General features: G+C 41.2%; 1 protein-coding gene across 3 annotated transcripts in view; it reads right to left on the bottom strand.

Annotated features, from left to right (window-relative positions):
• LDAH (lipid droplet associated hydrolase) overlaps positions 1-21,362 on the bottom strand; it is a 78,380-nt gene that overhangs the window by 36,214 nt on the left and 20,804 nt on the right. For all 3 annotated transcript variants that reach the window (XM_054569214.1, XM_054569207.1, XM_054569223.1), the window contains one exon: positions 20,177-20,346. In XM_054569214.1, coding sequence (XP_054425189.1) covers positions 20,177-20,346 — 170 coding nt within the window. The remainder of the gene's footprint in view (positions 1-20,176; positions 20,347-21,362) is intronic.

Genomic DNA, 21,362 nt, shown 5'->3' with positions numbered 1-21,362 from the left:
ATGATCCCTGATTTTGAAACTTAACCAATTTAACTAATAACCTAGGGAGCTTGGAAAAGAAGAAAAAGAAGGGGTATTATCTCCATTAAATGGTACATATATCAGAAGCTACAAGAGTTAAAACTGTATGACAGAAAAGGATTGCATAGCTCAATGGAACCAAAAAAGAGTTTGGAAACTACAGACCTGAATATATACAGGAATTAAATTTGTGATAAGGTATCATTGGAAACAAAAAAGAATTGTTCAATAAGTGCAGGTGAGAAAACTAGAAAACAATTATTCAGACTAGCAAGGCTGGAGATGAGCGTCCATAATTCGGAGTGGTCACCTAAGTTACCATGCATCCGGCCGAGGGAATACCACTCTGCAATGAAACGCTGGGTCTGCATGGGCTGACAAGGAAGATGGCCAATCCTACTTCTCCTTCTGAACCAGCTGGTGGGATTGTGGGTGAGAGGGAGTTAGCAAGCTTCAATGAGACATTCTAAGCCTTGGGGCTCATAGGTTTCTTTGGGCTTTTTTATTCTGAAAGTGCAAAGGTAATTGCGCTTATTTTCAGGTTCCTCAACTAGGTTCTAAAAGTGATACCTGGAAAATTAGATGTCACTGAATAATGCAATCTACACTAACTGGAATTTAACTAATCAACTCTCAATCTTATTTGCTCCTCCAGGCCACTTTTAACCATTTTAGGAAATAACCAACCAATTACTATCAAGAATTTGGTTGAAAATAATTCCAGGTAATAATATGAGGTCAGTGCATTTAATCCTAATTCCTTAAATCTTCTGCATTTATAACAGCACTGCATATGATAAGAGAAATTATTCAGACTAGGGCTCTTGTGCTACAAATTCTTCATTAGGAAAATAAAACTAAACTGTTGTATTGTACTCGGTTTATGAAAGCAGAAAAATATGCTAAAACACATTACAAATATTTTAAATGAGAAAGTTAGAAAGAAATGTTTTGCTTCCCACCCCCACTATGGCTGATCCACAGTTAACCAGCAAAATCAACCAAGGAAAATGATCTGTTTTCCAAAAAGTCTGGTAATTTAGTCATTGCTAAATTAGTTTCAAGTTTATTTGCTTCAAAATAAGGCTTTCTGGTGTTTATTAAAATATCCTCAGAGATTTAGAGAACATAAATGGTTAATACAGTTACTGTCATACTAACAAATGTACCATACAGATTCCACACTAGTTACGTAACCCCCAGTAAATAAGGAACTTCAGACTGATCAAATCAGCTGGCAGAAAGAGGAAGCAATCCATTACTTTGTATAAATGATCCATTACTGTGACCCATGTTAAACAAAACTGCATGCAAGGGGAACTCCAAACATACATGAGCAACTATAGGATTCCATTTGGTTGATCTATATCAATAACAAATTGAGAATTAAAGTGCACTCTGAAATCATGGGAATGTACCGAAACAACAAGGAAATTCTAATATGTACTCTGAATGCATCATTGCTTCTCAAAAACATAAGCAGACCAAATATTGTTTATTACAACTAATATTTAGTTGATGAGACTGGTTTTCCTCTTTTGTCTTGCCTGCCGGGTGAAACTTATACTTTTCCTAGACCTCGTAATAATAATTTCAGTGAAATTTATAGTCCAAATTTGATAGGATAAGTCATAGTAATAAAAATTTCTTTTATTTATATAGCAACCTATTGGCAAAAAAAATCACTGAGGTCAGGGAAGTATATACCCAATTTTATAACACAGCTGCACAGAGAAGGCTTCCAAATCTGTGTACATGACAGAACATTTTCTTATGTTACTGTCTCATTAAAGAAAGAACTTCTGGGCTGGCCAATTCCTTCTACTCTAAGGAAACATTTTCTTATGTTTCACATTCTCATCTGAAATCTACCAGGGTCAACTTTTGACAATGAAGCACAACCATGTTTTCTTGAATAGTCCAGGAAAGTAAATATACACACAGGGACTTTTTATAGAGGGCACCTTTTTGGGGACTAAAGAAACAGTGCTTTGCTTTGATGTTTATTTTTTCCTGAACTTATTATTACTATTCATCAGTTTTCAGAAAGGAAGTGAAGAAACAATTTAAAGAATAGTCATAAGGTAAAGGGTATGATGCTCAGGTGTGGTCTGTGTGCAATCTGTTTTATTAAATAGGCAAGGGGAAAAAAACCCCAAAGAGTAAAATCTAAAAAATCATCAATAAGTTTTACTCATCAGATAACTTATTCCATATACATCCATTTTTCTGGAGTACAACAATGAAGCCTATGCTATGCAGCCATGATAAATAGGACTTCCACACCTTGATTAGCTGACGCACCTGCTGCAGTTGAAAACAAGAAAACATAGCAGTTTTTCCTTTTATATGATTGCTAATATTGTTAAGATGGGTTAGAGAACGTGCAATGTAAACCAGACAGCTTCCAAAGGTACAGTTGTTATTCGTCAAAGCATAGACCTAGAAGTAATCCTAGGTTCTCTTTTCTCCAATAAGTCCACATTTTTCTCTTGTTACGATTAGACTACTCAGCTTATTTAATCATATGTATGCAGTTCATAAATTGCAAATACAATTCTATTGTAATAATCAAGAGCTTGCTTTTTGAGATCTTATATTTTGCCTTAACAATTCCATCCATCAGCAAGACAGGAAGATGTCCCACAGCAGGGACGTGCTTAGGAAAATGGCAGTAGTGACAGCTTATCATCTTCTCAGAACTTCACTAACGTACTTTACATAAATTTCTCACTCAGTACACATGACAGCCATACCAAGTAAGTTTCTTCATTCCACAGATGAGAAAACTTAGATTTAGCTACGAAGTAACTAAGGTGAAGTATGGACTCAGCATATAGTTTAAATCATCTCTAGGTTATTTATACCTAATACAATGTAAATGCCCAATTTGTTATACTGTATGGTTTAGGGGTCAACTGTCTGGAATATTTTTTCCTGCATATTTTTGACCCACTCTTGGTTGAATCCACAGATGTGGAACCTACAGATGAGGGCCAACTGTATATACATTCGTTCTCCCTACCCCCCTCCTGGAGAGGCAGAGCAAACGAGGTTAAGTGTTAACAACGGTAAACCTGGGTGAAATGTATATGGTGTCTATGTACTATTCTTATTCTTGCAACTCTTCTGCAAGTTTGAAATCATGACCAAATAAAGTGTTAAAAAATAAAGTACAGCCCACCACTGCCCTCTATCCCCCAACCACGGCACTTCCCATCCCCTTTATCTTGCTTCCACTCCTTGTTCACCTTTGCACACGCTGGTTTATGAGCAGTTTTGTTTGTTACCATCTCCCCTCAACAGACTGAACTCTGAGAGGGCAGAGCTTCTTTTGTGCCTTTAAGTCTGTAACAGGTGCTCAGTGATGGCGTGTGGTACGTGGCACACAGAATGAAGGAAAGGTTGGCTGGGGGGCCGCGAGCCCCCCAGGATGACTGCCTCACCCCATACCCCCAAGTGGCTCTTCCTCCCCAACCCTTGCTCAGGACCGGAGGTTTATTTTGTATAAAGGCGGAAGGAGAGCGTTTTGTGCCCTGGGCACACGGGCAGGGAGGTGGGCGGGGGAAGGGGTGAAGGGAAAGCCCCAAAGCTAATTGCGACATGACACTGCCCTGCCCAGCGAGCCCAGCCACTTCTGCGGGCTCACATTGACGGTGATGCCCTCAGGCAGGACATTGGGAGGTGGTTTTTTTTTTTTTCTTTTTTTTTTTTTGAGAGAGAGCAATGGCTCTAGAGAAAGACAGACAGATAATGACACTGGGAAACAACACCCTCCCTCCCCCCGCCCCCCCCAACCGCCACACCGCCCCCGACCCTGCCAAAAAAATATGCCAGGGCTCCTGTCCAATCACCCTTCAGTGAAGAGGACTAGCTGGCCGGCTCGCTCCCACCCAAGACCTCCTAGGATTGTTAGTGCTTCCTCCTTAAACATGAGCAGGTAACACAGGAATGCCAGGCGTCTGAGGAAAGCTTCAATCACAGTAGTCAGAGCAACACCAATGTAACAGAGAGAGGGATTCAGAGGGACAGACTCAGTGCAGGAGTACGACGAAACTCCAAAAATCTGCTGTCCTTAGACAGAGTGAGCGAGCCGGGAACTGAGGGAAGGGATACCACAAAAAGGGAACAAAGGATAAGAAATTATCTCAGAAGTTATTTGCATCAAGGCTCAAATCCAAAGTTCAATTAGATGAATTCCAAGATACCGTTGGGGAAATAACAAAAAAAAAAAAAAAAAAAAAAGGAGATGAACAATAGAAACTAAAACAAATCAAGAGTCGTTTCTGGAGGCTTAACACAGGAAGAATGAGAAAATAAAGAGGCAAAAGAACAAGAGAAGTTTTCAGTATGTTAGGATGCCAGTTTCTAGATTAAAAAGAATAAACAGTCCAAAAAATATCATTAAATGTAATAATGGGAATAAAGTTTCTAAAACTGCCCAGAGAAAAACAGGTCACGCAAAGAACAAAACACTACAAGCGGCGAGCTTCTCAGTGGCAACGCTGGAAGAGCCGGCTGCTCGGCAGCAACAGCTGGTAACGGCGAGACGGGGACCAGGGGTGGGGGCAGTCGCTTACTGCAGAGCAATCTTTCTGCCAAGAACAATTAGGAAAGCTGGAAAAAGTAGTTTTGAAAAGTGCCTTTGAAAGCATCAAAGGCAGAGGTGATCTGAAGGGCCAAAATTCTGGAGAAAAATGAAACTTGGAGAGGTATGCTGAAATAGCTCTTCTTCATTATTTACCAATTTTCGAGCACTAGCTAAAAGACCAAGAAGCTGAGCAGAATTTCTAGAACTTTTCTTTGGCTCAACTGTCGAAACTTGGGTGTTTGGTGTCCATGAAAAAGAAAGCATCCTAGGCTCCCAGTGAGACCTACTAAAGGGCTACCCTCTAGAAAGCGATGACCTGGAAACAGCAGTCCTCACAGAGGTAGCTCTGACTTAGCTGGTTCCTGATGGCAGTGAAGTCATTGGCCCTCACTACTCCTGCTAGGCAAAAGCAAATCTTCCCTGAGGAGAAGAGATGCCTCATATGGTCTTAACAATTTTTCATATATAATGATAGATGTTCAATGAAAACAAAAATCCTCACCAAGCTGTGACGGTTAATTTTCTGTGTCAATTTGACTGGACATGGGGAAGTAAGATATTTGGTCGTATATTATTCTGAGTGTGTCTGGGAGGGTGTTGGAAATGTGGGAGCAAGTGCAGCAGATGCCCCCACCCCGGTTCCCCCTAGGGGCAGTGGGCCTGAACACACAGCCCCGCTGAGAGAGTTCCCTCTGCCGCCTGCCTCTGACCTGGAACACTGTTTTCCTGCCTTTGGACTCAAACGGAAATATCAGCTCTTCCTGGGTCTCGAGCCTGCCTGCTTTTGGACTAGAAGTTACATCGTTAGTTCTCGAGTCTCCAGTTTACTGGCTACAGATCTTGGCACTTGTCAGCTTCTACAACTGTGTTAGCCACCTCCTTACACTTCTTTCTTTCTGTATACGTACACACATCCTGTTGGTTCTGTGTCTCTGGAGAACCCTGACTAATACAAAAAGTTACTGAGGGACGAAGCAACAGAACCACAAGAAAGAAGAAAAAAGCAGAAAAGAATGCAACTACATGAGACTCAGCTACTGGAATTTTCAGACATAACTTTATTTTAATTTCAAATATGTCATCTCTGATTTTTTATATTTAAAACACTTTATTTTATATTTTTATATTTTATATATAAAAGCACTTTATTTTATACTTATAAAATATTTATACAATATTTTTTATTTTGTAAAATAAAGTGTTTCATGTTTTAAGTTAAAAATAAACTGACTTTATGTTATATTTTAAGTTAAAAATAAGCTGACTTTATTTTACATTTTAAGTTAAAAATAACTGTGCATTAAAAGTTATTGGCAGTACAAAGGAGAATAAAGTCAGACATAAATGTTAAAATAACTGTGATTAATACACTCCAATTAAGTGACAAGATGTAGAATTTCAGGAACTGGTCACTATAAAAATAAGAAAATGGAAATTCTGTAAGCAAAATATGGAAAAACTGAAATTGAGAATGCAACAGATGGGTTTAAAATCAGTTCATAGCTGAAGTGAGGATGAGTAAACTGAAAAATAGGTCAGAAGAAAATATCTAGATTAAAGCAGAGAGAGAAAAAAAGAGTTATTGTGTGTAAATTATACCTCAATTTAAAAAAGGAAACCTCAAAAATCTAATAGGGAGAATCAAATAAATACTCAATGCCTATAATAATAAAAGGTGGAATCTGTAGGAATTATGAGAAAAGGGTTGTAAAGGAAGGGTGGTAAAACGGGAAGAGTCGGGACAGAGTAGGAGTTTCCATCTGAGATGACTGATTTTAAAAGAGAGACGGGCGCCTCGAGGTGGTGGTAGGAAAAGCAGAAAGAACGCGGACACGGAATAGAGTAGCGAGGAGGCAACACTAGGTGCGTCCAGGGCAGGCACAGGGGCTACGGCCCAAGGAGACGAGTTTGAGGCCGTCTCCCTCAGAGGACCTTGAGAAGAATTCCTTTGGCACCCAGATAATCGGAGTCTGTCCCTAAGTTTTTATGAAATCAGCATTCACATAATATTACTGAAGCCCTTAGAGACTTCCGCCTCTGCAATAGGGCACAAGAGCTCCTAGCATTTTCCTGAGGGCGGTAGGTTATGAAAGAGGAAAAGGCTGAGTCTCTTACACTCCATTTGGCTTACTATAGAAAATCCCATAAATAAACTGGTGAGGAGATGCGTTAACATCGTTGAGATGGAGCTTCTGGACTTGTCGACAGACTTCAATAATGTGTTCTCCCTCTGGTGTCTGTAGGGCTGACACGGGGAAATGATTTACTGCCTGGTTTCCCAGGGCCAGGTTGCCAGAAATGATGCTGGCTTCAGTCTTTACCCACTCATCAATATACCTGCTGACACCTGATCATCCGGCATTTTCCCACCCAAACACAATCAGTCTGAACTGGCTTGGAATGTGAGATCTCAAAGCGACCACGTTCTATTCTTGTGAGGCATCTTTCATTTAGTGCCTGCTAGGCTTTTTCCACTTCAGGGAATTCTTTTGTGGCCTACATTGCATATTGTTTGCAGATTTTCCACCCAAGCAAGGGAGGGCAAAATGACGTCAGGCACTCCGGGTAACCATATTCAGGGGCCTTTTCCTTCCTTAAAGATCACATATTCATAATGCTCTTCTCTACAGACTGATAGACCCAGAAAGAACCTTCTCCCTGGAATAAACAGTAGCCACCAAAAAAAGTTTGTTTTTTTTCCACCCTTCTTCCCCACAGAATTTTGTAACTGTTTCTACTCTTTTGTATCTCTTCTCTGCCACAGCTCTGTCCACTGAGGCTCCACCAATTGGCTCTTCTGTGAACACCCAGTTCATTAGCACAAGGTCTAAATGCAGCAAGGTACAAGCTATGTTTTTCAGCACTGTATCCATCCAACAGCAAAGGTATTAAAAAAAAAAAACAAGAACAAACACCTCTTCCTTAGCATAGGCCACCTGCTGATACCTCAGCGCCTCTTCAAGTCCTTACCACTATGAACGCCACCGTCGCATGAGAAGTGAACATTCCTGTATTTTTGAAGGCCTGCTTCGGCCCAGCAGTAGGATGAAAGATGATGCTAAACCCAACCTCTGGTTTTGTTATCACATTCTAGTAACAATCATGAGGCAGGCCATCGAAAGGCACGTCTATCAACAACACGTGCTATTTTGGGAGGGCAGTGTTAATTAAAAAAAAAAAAAAATCACAAATTGAGTAGAGCAGGAAGAGTAGGAAAGATAGGGGAAGAGGCCAGGATAGCTGCTACGGTCAAAAATGCAGCTACCAACTTAGTACCACTGCTGGCCTTACGGTTGGGTTTTCCTGCAGAGATGCCACGGAGTTGACACGACCCGTTCATTTCCCCACCTGTTTGTTATCTATATTGCTGTGTAACAGATTATCAAAATCTTTCTCTCGGCTGAACCAACTTTCTGCTATGAAGTCATACAATCAAACTGCTTTTTTAAAATAAAGAAAATGCATACTCATTAAATAATTATAATACTGGAGAAATATGTGCCATTAAAGGAAATTTTAAAAATAGAAAATAAATAGGAAAAAAATACCACCCCAAAACATACCACCCAAACACAGCTACTGTTTTCATTTTGGTAATTTTCTTTTCAAACTTTTTAATTACACTTTATTTTTTTAGTTTATTTTTTAATTGTTCAAGTACAGTTGTCTCCATTTTCCTGCCACCACTTTCCCCTGCCCCTCCCACCCTCAAAACCTCCACTTTATGTTTTCTTTTGACTTATGTTCTCTATATATCTTAACATCTTTGTTAATATTCTATAATCAACTTTTATGTATTACAATGCCTTTGAAAATATAATTTTACTACTTCACATTCCACACTCTTCTTAACTTTCTCATTAGAGTAAGGCAGTAGGACGTTTTCAATTTTTTGTTACAACAAACAAGACTTTTGTACCTTAGTGTTTTCTATCTCTGAGATTTTCTTAATATAGATCTCAAAGAAAAGAATTAGTAGGTTCCCAGGGTATGAACATTTTTTACAGGAGCCATTTTTTCCTGATAACACACAATCATTGCAAAAACGCAGAAACACTGCAGAGTCTCCACGTCCAGGGCACCCTCACCCCTAACCCCGGCGACCACCAGTACACACTGCCTGGTGTTCACCTGCTCAGACCGTCTCCACACGCGCAACACTGGGCTTTACAAATACTGCGACAGTAGCTGTTCATTCTGATAACTGTTGAGGGACATTCATTAAACATTAATAAGTACTGCTATACTTAATAAACAGACATTAGGTGCTACCATATGCTAATTAAATACTGCCATACAGTGCGCTTACCTACACATGTTTTTGAGTCATTTTATTAGGTAGTTCTTCAGTGAATTATCTGTTCATGTTCTTTGTACCTTTATCAAAGAAGTAGTTATAACATATTATTGTTTTACCCTAGTGGGTAAGAACATGGACTTTGGAGTCAAACACACATGGACTCAAATCCTAGCAATGACACTTAACTGGCTGACATTGAGCAAGTTACTTTTGTCCTAAGTCACAGCTTCCTAGTGGATAATATGGGAATAGGAATAGTCCCCTCAGGGTTCTTGAAAGGATTAAATAAGATCCACAAATTATAAGTATAGTAATATAATAAGTAATAAACATAGTAAAATCAGCTAATAATTTAATCTTCAATTACTATAAATATCTACAAGAGAATTAGGTATCTAAAATAAATTTTTACATCTTAATAAACAGCAGTGCAAATACAGCTTAGATTTTCACTTTTTCTTATTAAATAAAAACAAAATTGAGAGGGAGTGCTGCATCATCTTCGCCAGTCTAAGCACAGAAACTCAAGGGCCAGCTTTTAAAATGACCTATAAAATCACGAACTCTTACACAAGGTTTTCCTATAATAAATGCCCTTTTTTAAAGCACTTTCACATTCTGTTTTAAGAAGCTACTTACTGAGTTATAAAAGCAATTTGTGGTACATGCAGTATATTAAGTTTCTCTGGATACTGCACCGGTCTTCAAAGGCATATTTACTTTTACTTTCTTTTCTACTTTCCTGAAATTTACAGATATGTTACCTTTTATAATTGGGAAAAAACTCTTTCATTTAAAGGAAGATCTTGCAAACCACTGTAAAAATACATTTTGGGGACAAAGAAAACCTAATATGGGCTGTATTAAATAATATCAAAGACCTGCCATTACTTTTGTTAGGTGTGATAATGACATGACAGTCATAGAAGAAAAGGTCCCATTTGAAAGACGCACCATGAAGTATTTCAGGGTGAAATATTATGAGGGTTATAATTTACCTGAAAGTATTTAATAAAAAAATGAGGTAAAGAGTACAAAATATTAGTAGCTATATTACTCTGGATAATGGGCATCTGAAGATTCATTATACAATTATTTTTACTTTCCTGTTTGAAATTTTTCATGATGAAAGTTTTAAATGATGGATTAAAGAAGGTGTCCCTTTTTCCTTCCCATCTATAGCAGCTTAGATAGTGATACTTAACGCTTCACCAAGATGGGCTGCAACTGCTTTAAACACTGAACACCTCTCCTGGGCTATGCTTAAGTTCCCCAGCCTTACAACAACGTGGGGCACCAGAGATTAGCTAAAGGCCCGCATACAACAAACTGTTGACTCCCATCATGAGAAGAATATTTTCAAAGTTTGTTACATGTCACATATACAACCCTTTCGGTGCCTAAAGACACAGTAACTAGACACCGGAGCGAGCTGGACTGCAGAAGGTCACTGCGAAACGTACAGTTGAGAATGTGTCCATCAAAGCTCAGGCCTTCCATCAGCTTCCTTCCACTGACAGGCCTCGGCTCCCTTGCCACGTAAATCCTGGAACTTCAGACTTCAAAGAAATGAAAACGAAATACGTGGTCCCATCCAGGTGTGACCCTGGTAACTCAAACAGGTGAGAAAATACAACTTGGAAGCTCCGTTTCCCAAACAAGTGGCATTATCCGCACCTTTACTCAAGGGGTCGCTGTGTTTGGGGATAAGGCCATAGGTGGAAAGAACCAGAATACATGAAATATGGAAAAAAACCTTTCCTTTAGAGAACTTGATTGGTATTCCAAGGGAGGGTGTGAGACAGAGCTGACATGTTATGGAAAGATCGAGGACAGATTTAAGTGTCTGTGTAGCTCAATGCATCCTGTGTCCCAGGCTTTTGGAAACCTTAGGCTGGTGGCTCTCAGACTGGAGCATTCACCTGAGTCCCCACAGCACTTGTTAAAACACTGACGGGTGTCCCCAGACCTAGAGGGCTGGGTGTTACAGGTCTGGGCGGGGCCCAGTAACTTGTACTCTTACCACGCTCCCCGGTAATGCTGATGCTGCCTTGAGAACTGGCGGCTTAGCTGGCTGCCTGAGGGCCTGGTGTCCTCCACCGCTGCCCACTCACGGCCACTCGGGCCAGGAGGGGCTGGGGGTGGAATGAGCCCGGGCAGCAAGCGCGGGGCTTTCTCTGGCTGGCAGCCGCCCTGCTTCACTGGCCCCACCTGTCCCTTCAAACGTGTCTCGCAAACTCCCAATATCCTGGACCTCTGAGAGGGTGAGGAGTATTTTCCATATCTGACAGTACCATGGACACAAAAATATTAAAATGGTTCAATATTTAAATCTGAAAAGTGTTCAGAAATTCTCAGATGAAATGCATTAGATAAAGTACTAAGTATTAACATGCATGAAGAATGTTCTATTATAAACCCCTGTTTTCACTTTCTTGCAGCTTTCCAAAAAAATTAGCCCTTTGTGGTGAAATTTTCCATGCTTGGTTTCAGCCCAAAGGTAATTTTTTTTTTGCAAACTTTGAGAAAAATATATTAAATCGTTTTCTGAGTTATGAAAAGATGAAAAAAGCCCACACAATTTTTCCACTTTGAAAGCAATTTCAGGATTTTAAAAAACATGCAGATAACTAAAAATGACTGAGGTTGAAAAGTTGAAACTTTCCATGTGTCTGGTTTTCGGCAAGGTAGTCTCCTGAGTAGTCCAGAAAAGACAACGTGTATGCACACTCATAAACACGACTGTATATTTAAGTAAGTTCATGAGAGATTGAAGAGCACTTTATCACCCTCAATACAAACTTCCCTCAGAGTAGGGGATTTATTGTTTTCTGAAATTGACAGCCTTTCACCAACCAGTTTGTCCTGAGGGGCTGACTGCTCGACCCCCGTGGTTTTCCCACACCAGCGGTCACCAATGGTGACGTGGGCACAGCTGAGGAACTACTGTGTGCTGTTTCACAGAACACCCCAGTTCCCTTCACACTCTATTTCCCCACCTGCCTGCCCCCAGCTCGATTCTGGGATTCTGAGCAGCGTCTTCCGAGTTCAGTTTCTGCCCTCGGGCCCGGGCCTCAGTGCTGACTCCCTTTATCCTCTCTGTTCGTGATCACTCTCAGGCTCACATCTCTCCCACTTCTTTCTGAAATACCCTGAAAGCATTCCCCTGCTTCCCGCTAACCGCCCCCCGCCGCCACCCCGTGAATTTGAAGAACTCCAATATTAAAGAAACAACAGAAGAAATCTTATGTTTAGATCAAACAAGTTTCAGTCATTTGTCAAGGCTGTGCCCTTCCTAACTACTACTCCACATAACAGGTGACGATGGGACAGTCAGGAGACTGTGCAGAGCCCTAGTTTTGCCTTTTATCAGCTAACTGACATGTGGGTTAGACACTCAGCTCCTTGGAGCTTCCGTTTCCTTATCTGTGAGAAGGGAAAAATGACATTGTTAAATGACCTTATTACATGTGAACATGTTTTGCAAACTTCAAATGGATGTTGGGTATAATTGTTAGAAATCACAATACACCAATTTCAAAAACTGTTGTAGGTTTCTAGACTCAAAGAACAAAGATGAAGTACAAAACCACTTTTGCAAGCAGCAAAGATTAAGAGAAATTAAATTTTCCTAGTTTTCGAGTGTGCCTAAAAAACAAATAGAAGGAAACCCGCTCCAACACACGTTCCAGCGTCTCTGCCTGTGTGGACAATTTGCCTCGGCATATGTTAAACTATTCCCCACTTACAGGGCAAAGGCATTCTCTTGACTCGCTTCTTCCTCATCATTTTGTTTTCTCCCCTTCACTGGCCAATTCCTGGATGACTACCCATTTATTATCTGCAACCTCCTCTCATTATTTCACTGAAAATATTCTCTTCCAATTACCAATATCAGGAGCCTTAAGTTCACATTCTCTTCAGCCTGTTATACTTCACTCCGCAACCCTTACCTTCTGCTACCGGACATGGCATCCCCCTACGTACGGGAACACCGCACCGGCCAGTCTTTCTGATGTTGTGGGGTTGGGATTCAGACAGGGCTCGGCTGGACTTCTGCTCCGTTGGTTGTATTTAGTAGCAGAAGGGATAGGCCTGAAGATCTAAAGTGTCACGCACATGAGGTGCGTCATGATCTACTGGACTTCTCAGACAGCAGCTGGCTTCCAAGAGGGTGGAAAGAGAAGCTCCCAGGACCCTGAAGCCCTGGGCTTGGAAGTTCTGGAACATCGCTTCCACTGCATCCCACTGGTGAAACCTAGTCACATGTCCAGCCTGGGCTCAAAGTGAAAGAAAAAGAGACTTCCTCTCTTGAGAGAGGAATGGCAAGGAATCGGTGGCCATCTTGACTGCGGATCTATAAGTTTCGTGACATTTTCTTTCCTCTTAGCTTCTGGGATATATTCTAGTGTATTTGATTTTTTTTTTTTTTTGCCTTGACTCACAGAGATATACATTCAACACTGTAATCTAGAACGTCAACACACACTCGTAAAAAGTGAAACAAAAGTTTCGTGATACCTGTCTTTAACAGAATTCAACACACTCTAATATTTTCTATCCTTGTTTACTCTATTTTATACAGGTGCATTTTTTTTTCAAATGCTATTTTATCGTTCCCCTCTATAGAGGACTACACTTTGCGGCCTCACTGTTGGCAGGCTTAGTGTCTAAGTTGCTCTGTCCCATACAGTGCGAGGAGTGACAGTCACTTCCAAACAGAGGTTTTAAAGTACAGTATGTGGTTCGCTATTTCTTTTATCCTCTGCCTTGAGACTGGACTATTTCAGATGGAAGGTACTCTATCAATCTGGATTCTGGAATAAGAGTGCATGGCGAGAACTACAGGGGGGTAACCTACCCCCAAAAGACTTGTATCGGGAGCAGTAAACACATCTCTGCGGTTAAAAGCCATGGACATTATGCAACTGCAGCGTAGTCTTCCCTGTCTTGACTGAACCGCGGGCTGCAACCCGTGGGGGTGACTCCAGGACCCACTAATGACCGCAACCAGTAGTCCGGAAAATCATACCTTCTGCCTTTTCTCTCCTTCAGCCTCTTTCTACCACATAAAGCCATTCCCCTCATATGCATCTACAAGCTGTTTCTTTTGTCTCTTAATAATTTCTTTTGGCAAATCCCAGAAACTGTGTTCATTATTTCTCTCCTGGACTTGCCTCTACTTGGTTGTTCACTCTGCATTGCATGCTCTTTTCCCGTTTCATTCTCCTTTCAGTGGAGATCGCTTTACCTGACGCAGGACTGTTGTCACCCCAGGCTCTGCAGTCGCTTCTTGCTGCCCAGAAGATAAGCGCCCAAAACCCTTAGTGTAAACGTTCTTGTCCCTGGATTTCTATCGGCCTAGGTCCTCACATCCCCCCTCACCCTTCATGCACACGATGCTGCATCCAAATCAGACTACTCACTGTTCCCTTCAGGTGCAGTGATAAAAACCATTTCTCCTCTTTTCATACTGTTTCCACTGCTTACAATGCATGGTAATCCCCTATCCCTAAAACATCAAATTCTCTACTTCTACTCTGACTCATCCTTCTTCTCTTCAAATACCTGCTCTTCCATCAAGCTTTTTCTGATATTCCCAGTTAGGAGCCACCTTTCTCTTCAAAACACCCAGGGCCTATGGCGCTTCCCCATTTGCCTTCAGTGTGTCATCACTTAGTGTAGGGACAGGACTCTGACAACAGCTATTAGACAAACTCTCACTTATCCTTCCCCCTCCCTCCAGATTACCTTGAGTGTTGAACACAACCTAGTGATGCTACTTGAATGTTCCCACAGGCATGTCTCACTTTGTAACGTGAAGGGTCCTCAGAATAATGAAAGCGCACCAGTCTCAGTAATCTCATTGTTTGTGGAACAGCTGAACTTATATTTTTCCCTACTGTAGGTGAGATGTAGTCCTGAAACATCACCTGCATGATTTAACATGCTATCCTGACCCTTTCAGGAAGGTTTTTCAAGATTCTCACTGTACGTGTGGGGTACTTTGAGTTCCTAAAATTTTAGGCTCTAAACAATAGCCAATCCATGTACTTATGTCCATTATGTCTCTTATGTACTCAGCTTTACTCTTATGTCTTCATTTATGACTTGTTAATTCTTGAGACAAAATTCTAACATAATTATCTGTTTTCTTTATCCACAGAAAATTAGTAACAACAAATTAGAAGTAGGAAACAGGAGTGGCACCTAAAACTAAGGAAGGAGATAGAAAAACTATTAACAGACACTAGAAATATTTTTTTTAAAAAGCACTGTTAGCTAAGACATTTCAGGACATAGGCAAAATCCCTTTGGTTGTATTTTACTGTAGGATAACGCTATCAAAATGATGTCCTTGAATAACTGATTCCTCCATAGTTAATATGCATTGGTGAAGAAGGCTGATCAGTAACTAATATATTTTAGACAAATTCTTATCCAACTGGATAAAATAGTCTGGTGCTTAAAGGGGTGAGTTTAAGTAATCTGGAAATATCATTTAGAGAAAAGATATTTTTGCCAACCAGACAGACAAAGGAAGCTCTATGTTATTGTGCATTTTCCCCAAAGGAAGGCCAAACAATACAAAAAATTACGTTTTGAAGGATCTGATATCCCTGGAAGGAGAGGAAGTATTATCATCAAATATTATATAAATTCTTAGAGGAAAATAAAAGTTAAATCACTTGAAGTTCGCCTCATGACTCAGGGCAGAACCCAGTTAAGAATCAAGGGCTTCTGACTCCCAACCATGAACTTTATGCAAACAATTTATTAGCAAAATCAGATAGTGCATTTTGAACATAAGAAGAATTGATGTTGAGAGAAAGAAGATTCTAGATAGAGGGATAGGACTACTCCTTTTTTGTTCCCCCGTTACCCCCCTGCCCCACCCCACCCCAAATTGCTAGAGCAATATTCATGGGGTCTCTTCTTCCTTGAGCTGAGACGTAATGAGTCACATGAGTATACTTTGGGAACATCTGTAGACTCTGCTATATTCAGAGGTTGAAAGAACTATCGAATATCTTCTTATACCCACAGCTAATATAGCTGTGCCCCGCCCCTGGAGCCAGGCAGAGCCAAGCCTGAATCCTGGCAAGGCGCTTGTCCTGCAGTTCCCGTCTATAAAATGAAAGATGGGACTAGACTGTCCTAAAGAGCCCATCTCAGCTCTAAGGGCACATGAGTCTAAAGCTGCGTTTATTTTAAGTCATGGCAGCTAATATTTAACAGTCATCTAATTAACTGTTCTCTTAGTCTCTTTTTAAGTTCTTTATTTTGGATTTTATTGTCAAAACTTACGAAGAATTTCTATAATTCTAGGCACCAAATTTGCTTTAAGAAAAAAATATTTTAGTGCCAGATTTTGAAAAGAGCCAATTTTATAGTGTATTAAAATATAGGTCAGACAATATGTTTAAAATATGCAATAAGTCTCTTACAATGATTTTAAGACCAAAGTTTCCTATAATTAGCTACAAAAATATGGTAAAGGACTGAACCAAAATAAAACCAAATAAACCAGCTACTAAACTACACATATGTCCTTAAAATCTTATGGGAGTCAAATATTCCAGTAAAAATAACAGAAGAGATGGAAACACAAGTTTCTTATTATCACACTTCATATGTTATAAAACATAACAGCTAACTTATTTTTGGCAAAATGATTAGGGATTGCAACACTCTGGCTAACACAAACTGATTTGATTGTCAAATGCATCTGAAATGGAGCGTGTCATGCTAACTTCAGGCACGCAGGCGCTGTGCCGTCTTAGAGTAGCCTAGAGACACTTAAATTTCAACACTTCAGCAGGGATCTTACCACCGAAATTAACTGGGCCAGGTGTTTAAAGAGGGGTGGGGGGACTTCAACAATGTAGTTAATTGAAACCAGATAAAGCTTTTGAATAGTAAAAAAATCATACAGCTGTTCGCCCTCCTCCCCGGGTGACCTTTATGGACAATTTATTGCACACGTTATTTCCTAAAATATACCCTTTTCAAGAAAACACAGTTTCGCGTGTCTCTCTGAAACCTCTCTAATCACAGTATGAGTTATGCGTCCACAAACAGACCAGGGTAAGCTCACGTTTTATCTTCCTTTTCTCTTTCACCACTATTCCTATAAGCGCACGAGCACCCAAAAGTAGAGCCATAATTAGCAAGTTCTAAAGATGAAGAAGCCATAAGAAGCTATGTTAAATGTGAGAGGCATTGCACTTCTTTTCCAACAGACACTGTGAATGTAGCCAAAAAAGAGATGGGTTCGAAACAAGTGTGTGGAACAACGGTTTTCACAGATGCTTTAGAGAAATGATACATTGCATGCAGGATGAATGTGAAGCAAACAAACAAAAACCCCAACTATAGATCTGTGGTTAAGTGAATAGACCGAAGGACACAGAAACAAATATTTTCTTCCCTGTGTTTACACAATAGTGTAGTCATCAGGGTTCTCCAGAGAAACAGAAGAAATAAGAGATACATGGAGAGTTTATATATGGAGATTTATTGTAGGAACTGGCTCATGCAATTATGTAGGTCAAGAAGTCACACAACACGCCATCTGCAAGCTGAGAAGTAGGAAAGTCAGTGGTATAATTCAGTCCAAGGCCAAAGGCTTCAGGATTGGGGGGGCCACTGGGGTAAGTCCTGGAGTCTGAAAACTTGAGGACCCAGAGACCCAAAGTCCTAGGCCAGGAGAAGGTGGACGTCCCAGCTCAAGGAGGGAGGGAGAAAGGATTCACCCTTCCTTGGCGTTTTTGTTCTGTTGGGGCCCCCGAAGGACTGGATGATGCCAGAGGGCAATAGTGAGGACAGATCTTTTTTTTTCCCTCAGTATACTGATTCAGATGCTAATCTTTTCTGGAAACATCCTCACAGACACACTCAGAAGTCACGTTTTACCAGCTACTTGGGTGTTCCTTACCCCTGTCAAGCTGATACATAAAATAACCCATCACAAACATTAATGCAATTATTATTTCAAGTACGCAAGTACTCTTTTTAAAAAAATGTTTTTAAAGCTTTTAAGATACCTGGAACAACTAATAATCAAAAGTGTATCTCTTATCAGTTTGCCACATTTTATTTGCCAGGACCAAGTCACTTCCTACACCGGGGAATACACTGTGTGCACGCATTTGCATGCCTGACTGTGGACCACGCGAGTGAAACCCTAAGTGCAGCCGTGGTGGGATGGGAGGCTTCTGACGCGGCCCCCAGGGATGCTCAGCTTCGAACATTCATGCGCTAGGAGGGCCGTCCGACCTTGAGGCGTCTCTGGGCCACACTGGAAGAAGAAGAGTTGTCCTGGGCCACACATTAAATACACGAACACTAACAAAAACTGATGAGCATAAAGCGGGTTTTAAGTGGATTTACGATTTTGTGTTGGGCCGTGTTCATAGCCATCCTGGGCCGCGGGCAGGCCACCCTGCTAGTGTAAGCCACTGCTCCTCAGAGGGGGCTGGTTTGCTCCTGACAGAGCGACTACTCTGAAAGTAATGGGATTACCATTTCGGTAATCTAGGCACAGCTGTGACTTCCATCTTGCCAGCAGGCTCTTCCTCTGGCTCTCCTCCCACCTGTTCTCCTGAAGCAAGTCAGAAAGGCCCACAGGTGAGGGAAGGGAGGGTGGCCTCCAGTCCACCCAACTGCCGGGGATGAACCGAGACCCTCAGGGCAGCAACCTTCGAGGAGCCGAGTCCTGCCAACAGCTGTGCGAATGAGCGTGCAAGCAGATCCTTCTCAATCCAAATGTTCAGAAGAGACCTTTGATTAAAGTCTTATGAAAGACCCTGGAGCAGAGGACCCCGCTAAGTCGTGGCCCGATCCCAGACACACAGAAACTGGGAGAGAATACATGTGCACTGGTTTACGCTGTTGAGTTTCGGAGCAGTTTGTTACACAGCCGTGAACAATTGACACAGCAGTTAACCTAATGACCGAGGCAACGATTCTACTGTCAATTCCACAGTGACAGTCACTAACACCTATAGGAAACATTTAAGTTCTAGGCACCATTCCTAACTCTTTATACAATTCCTCAAAAAGGTCCTTTGAAGAACATGTTATTATCTCCATTTTACAGATGAAGAAATGAGGTGCAGAGGGAGCCAATAACTCACCCAAAGTCACATTGACAATATATGATAGCAAGTATTCGTATTTAGGTGTCGTGCCTCAGAGCCAGGGCTCACAGCAGCTGTGCAAACACAGAACCACTAAGTCACAGGGCTTGTAAAGACGGTAACCTCATAACATAGTGCTAGAGGAGCGTTAGAAGGCGCAGAAGAAATGAGAAGCCATGCAAAATGGAGGAGCCACTTCTCATCTTGCATTCAGATGGCCAGTTTAATGGCACATCTTCATGCCTCCACACGCCTTGTAGTTACTTAGGGCGTAGCTTTCACACCTGTGGCTCAGTCTGTCCCCTCCAATAAACCTTCCGACTCTTACCTCAAAGACTCTTTCTTATTCATTGGGATGTCCTCAAAACACAGCACAGGGCCCGTCATATAACAAATATTTAATATGTTTGTTCAATGAAGAAATAATTTATGTTGTGAACTGCATCCATTCAATGGGCTATTTCAATGGTGTATGATAGTGAAAGTATGAGGTTTTGTTTTATTTTGCAGTCTCCTGTAGTTCACTGCCTTTCCTGGGCACTTTATATACGATTTTGTGTCTCCAGTGTCTCTGGCACACAGTGGCAACTAATGAGTATTTTTGAAAGAAAGAAAGAATGAATGAATCAATGAGTGTCTCAGAAAGCCTCAGAGTGCCAAGCTATAGGACTGGTAAGACAGCCAGCTATTTGCCTATCAATGATGATGATAAATTTCCTTTCTTTTAAAAGGAGGCATGAACATTTGCAAAATATTCTCCCAATAAAGGCAGATTCTTGTCTGGGTCTTAGCTGTTTATTGACTGATCTTATATATTCTTTTATAAAAGACAAGAGGTTACCTATAACTTAAGAATTCCAGATAACTCTAGATTAAAAGACATTCAGTTGGAAAATTCCCACCTCCTTCAGCATTATTGTTTGAAACGTCATGGAAATTGGATGAACACACACTTACACAGGCCCACGGCCATGTGGAGAAACAGTATAAAGGCAGCCACCAAGTCTCCTTCCTCTGTTCTGCTTATCAGTTAAACAAGAGACACAAGAGCAAAAGACAGCTGAGGGGCATTTGTGCAAGAGCCTAACCAGGCACCGCAGCCAGCTCCTCAGGCATACTTACTGGGATCTCGGGGGCATGCTTCAAAATCTGAAGGCAAATGTAGCTGCCTATTGAATGGCCAATGAGCACCAGCTTGGTTTCTTTTGGCACATGAGTTCTCAGGAAAGCTATCTTGTGTTCTACTTGACCACGGAGTCCATAGATGTCCTGGATTTCTTGAGCATTTGGATCTAAAACCAAAAATATGTGCACGCTTTTATTCAATAAGTAAAAGTAGTAAATTCACTGGGAAAAATATTTTTAAAAATAACAGTAATAATAATAGTAGTTACCATTTGTTTAAAGCCTATCGTGTACTAGCTACAGTTTTAGGCACTATTTACAATAAATTATATCAACCAATCCTTACGGTAACCCTAGAAGGGAACTATTAGAACCTTCATTTTATGGAAGCTCAGAGACAGTAGGTGATGGAATGACAGTCAAATACTTGCTAAGTAAAGGCGGCGGGGGGGGGGGGGGGGGGTGGTGGGACTGAAACCCAGGTCTCTCTGTCCTCATGGCCCACAAATTGTCAAATATTCCATGAACTACTACTCTAAGCTTGTGCCATTGGTCCTCAATCTTGAACATGCATCAGAACCCTCTGGCGGGGTTTCTTACAACCTGATTGCTGGGCCCCACCGCCAGAGTCCCTGGTTCGGTGGGTCTGGGTGGGAGCCCGAGAATCTGCATTCTAGGTTTTCAGGAGATGCTGATGTTGCTGGTCCTAAGGCCACACACTGAGAACCACTCATTAGGCTAATTTATATGATTAACAAACATCTACAAAATCCATGACATTGCTTCACTATTTTAGATAATCTTTGTTTGAAGAACTCAAACCGAAAGCTTAAGTAGAAATGTTGTGAGTTCTTTCTTTTAACCAGTACAGTCCTGACCTGAAATATCCCTCTTCCTTTCCCAAACGAACTTGCATATTCTTCAAGGCTAATGACAACTTCACCTAGCTAATCTCGGAGAGAAATAAACGTGCCTTCCTTTGTGTTGAACCAGCGCTCCACTCTCACTACGGCCCTTGGTTACCCGTGCAACCATCTGCTTACTTCCTCTCTTAGGCTGTCAGCTCTGGGAAGGTAAGTCCATCTTTTCATCCTTTCCTCCGTGACTAGCACATGGTACATACTGTGACTGAGTGAAAACATGAACTGACTAGATGAGCTCTGAGGATGCCGCCAGCTCTGAT

Source organism: Pteronotus mesoamericanus, unplaced genomic scaffold (assembly GCF_021234165.1).
Source record: "Pteronotus mesoamericanus isolate MK-2021 breed Mesoamerican mustached bat unplaced genomic scaffold, CSHL_Meso_final contig_101, whole genome shotgun sequence".
Classification (NCBI taxonomy): domain Eukaryota; kingdom Metazoa; phylum Chordata; class Mammalia; order Chiroptera; family Mormoopidae; genus Pteronotus; species Pteronotus mesoamericanus.
This window is presented reverse-complemented; position numbering and strand designations above follow the sequence as displayed.